This window comes from Epinephelus lanceolatus, chromosome 19, assembly GCF_041903045.1.
Source record: "Epinephelus lanceolatus isolate andai-2023 chromosome 19, ASM4190304v1, whole genome shotgun sequence".
NCBI classification, from domain to species: Eukaryota; Metazoa; Chordata; class Actinopteri; order Perciformes; family Serranidae; genus Epinephelus; species Epinephelus lanceolatus.
In genome coordinates this window covers 14,940,871-14,944,147 of record NC_135752.1, presented here as the reverse complement: position 1 = coordinate 14,944,147, position 3,277 = coordinate 14,940,871, and the positions used below count along the sequence as shown (strand labels likewise).

Genomic DNA, 3,277 nt, shown 5'->3' with positions numbered 1-3,277 from the left:
GTGTTGCACTGACAGCACCTGGCCAGTGGGTGGCAGTGTATTAAACGATGCACTGGGGTCCACTGGAGTGACTTAAATGCAACTAGAGCATCAAAACCCAGGCATGTACAAGAAAATGGCTTTTAAACAGCTGTCCACTGCAGTGACCACTTTGTTTGAAAGGGTTAAAAAAAAATCAACATAAATCATGACAGACTATATTTAGAATCTTTAAACTAGGCAGTAAGTATAATGTATCTGGGGACCCCAGCTTATTACTTTCAAATGTATTCAAATGTGGAAAATTATGAGGGTTATATAGGCTATATCACTGTGTTAGTCATAAAAAAATGTCGTTAAAAAAGGTCATAAAAAGTTGCAGTATATGTCACTAAAAAAGTTATTAAAATGCCATAGTATAACACTTAAAAGAGTCACAGGCTAAAATAGGTCATTGCGTGTGCACCCCTGTGTTGCCCTCAATCATATGCTAGCACCTATGAAATGGTACTACATCATCTTAAATTATTGAGAACCCTTGATCTCAGAGTTTTTGTTTAAAAAAAATATTTTAAAATGGTTATTTTAGTTATGAAGTTTCTAAAAAGTTCTCCTGGCACCCACCCCCTCCATGTTGAATGGGTGATTACGGCCCTGTTAAAAAAAAACAGTACAGATACAGATTGTGGTAAAAACTGCTTTTACATGCTACATTTAATGGCTTTTGTTTTATTACTAGCCAGTTCCTATTCCTATTCTGTTCCTATTTTTAATATAACTTAAAAGTTTCCATAATTTTTTTTTTTTTCCTCTTTTAAAACTTTAGACACAACCTTATTCAAAATTACCTTATTCATTCTTATGTGACTCTATATAATGATTTAATTGAGCTAACACTGATTAATCTCCTGTTGTGTTAAATAATGTCAGTATTATTTCCAATCATAGGATGTTGTGACTAAAAACATCCAAACATCAAATGTGATTCTTCAAAGCCGGGAGGTTTGGGGGGTTCCGTCAGTCACTAACACAAAAACAAACCAAAGATAACTTATGACATCAGGTCACACGAATTTCAATTCCTGGATGGCGGTCCAGAGTTAATCCCACTTCCAAGCCGGATTTCTAAAAAGGGGGCTGACTGGCAGAAAGGACGACAACACCGGAATGAGGAAATTGACGAGGGCAAAGCCATGTGCAAAACAAAGTTGTTCATCGCTGATAACCATACAACCTGATGCACCAGAGGTCACTCCGCTCAAGTCTCCCAGAGGTGCTCCGCTTCTCCGGCTCTTCTTCCCGAGACATCCCAAAAGACAGCAGCCCTTCCACGAGCTCTCCACGCCGCATCCAGTCATGTCTTTTCTCCTCATCACAGTGTTGTCCTCACTCATAGTGCGAGATGCTGAGGCGTGGGGCGCCAATGTCAAGTACGCGGTGAACTGCCCCGACAGATGCAACGCGGAGCGGTGCGGCGGGACGCAGCGGTGCACACGGACCGTCCTGGATGACTGCGGCTGTTGCCAGGTCTGTGCAGCCGGCAGAGGGGAGCACTGTTACCGCACGGTGTCGGGGATGCACGGGGTGAAGTGCGGACCGGGATTATTCTGCGAGTTCTACAAGGATGAGGACGATTATGGAGACGAGTATGGGATTTGCAAAGGTACACTAACCTTCAGTATTCAATGTGTGCTGTTTCTGCCTGTGTGCTGCGTTTTGATGTGATGCTCTGCTGCACCAAATGCAGTCTTTAGGCTCTCTTTATTGAATTAATCACAATGAACAGCACCACTGCCATATAATCAGTGGTTAGAGAGGAGCATGTATTGTAACTGTGCATCCATGCTTCAAATAACATTTGACCTGATGATCAGACCATTAGAGGCTTGGAGTTTAACATCAGTGCTCATCCAACTATCCACTTGCAGTTATTTGCCTTTCCCCATTTCTCTCACTCACTGATCATTATTTTGACTCTGAATATGAGTCTGTAGGAATATTGGTGAGGTACATGAACCTTTTCCCTGCTTGTTCTGCAAGACAAAGCTCTAAAATAATGTTTCCTTTCTTTACAGACTGCTTGTATGGAACCTACGGGGTTGAGTGCCGCAAGACATGCAACTGCAAAGGTGGCATATGTGACAGGGAGACAGGAGCTTGCCTCACCCTCAGATTCTTTGCCAAAATTGCCAGCAAGCTCAAGACTGAGACTCAAGAAGGTAACAAACAGTGAGATTTCTTAGAATAAAGATTGCTGCTTTTTAAAAAGTGTTGGCATTTTGTGAATTCTTACTCAAATGTCCTCTACTAAATGGATTAAATCAAGCCATGAAAAGACATTTATTTGAAAATTCAATGAGTTCTTTCACTTGTATTTCAGGGGGAGAGGTGGGCTCAGGAGAGGTCAGCACTGCCCAGAACTCAGTTCAACACACGGACAGATCCACTGCTCCAAAGCGACTCAACCCTCGCTGACAAGTGCTGACAAGACTGAATCTATTCAGTGTAAATGTAGCATTAACTTATAAATGAACTGAAAGATATATTTTATTATGTTAAATGATGAAAAAAACTTTTTTACAGCATTTGGAAGTTTCGTTTGGTTTGTTCGGTCCTTACTTGGCATAGGCATCATTTTCTAATGAAATATGCAGATGATATTATTCTCTTCAAATTCTCCATTTTTCTGTTTTGTTCTTCATCTGTTTCTCACGATTATCCTGTAGGAGCTTCAGTGTAGACCTGATTGTCTCATTTAGTGTGCCTTCATACATTACTGTTGAGAAAATGAGAGTTAATGTCACAAAAGGACCTTGCATTTATTTCCAAACTGGACACAGCAATATTTTTTCATCCATTCATCATTGTAGTCCGCTAAATATTTTGAAGTTTTCCATGCTGATATTTTATTTGTATTGTATATATGAAAAGATGACATGGAAAATATCATGTGTATGACACCAGCCAGTGTAAAGAATGCTCTTACAATTAAACCAAAGTTATCACTGTCTCTTGTCATTTGATTTTCACTGCCTTAAACATTTGTTAACTTAATTAGTGGTGCATCAATTGATATTGAAACGGCCTGAGTGCTTTTATTATGTAGTAATCGATAATTTCAAACTAAGCAGTTGCAGATTTATATTTCAGGCAAAGGTTAATTACATTTAAATGAGTGGAATGTGCAGTAGACTCTATCTATAAATGGCATTCAGTCAGTCATGCTGTACCTTACATATCTCTTTTTAGTTGTGTAAATAATGGTGCTGTAAAATGAAAGACACATAACAACAATCAC

General features: G+C 39.5%; 1 protein-coding gene across 1 annotated transcript; it reads left to right on the top strand.

Moving 5' to 3' along the window:
• The first annotated feature begins 1,131 nt into the window (after positions 1-1,131).
• esm1 (endothelial cell-specific molecule 1) lies at positions 1,132-2,986 on the top strand. Its single transcript, XM_033647432.2, has 3 exons — positions 1,132-1,642; positions 2,055-2,198; positions 2,360-2,986. Exons 1-3 carry the CDS (start codon positions 1,147-1,149, stop codon positions 2,452-2,454), a joined length of 735 nt encoding a protein of 244 aa, XP_033503323.2. The 5' UTR covers positions 1,132-1,146; the 3' UTR covers positions 2,455-2,986.
• The last annotated feature ends 291 nt before the right edge of the window (positions 2,987-3,277 follow it).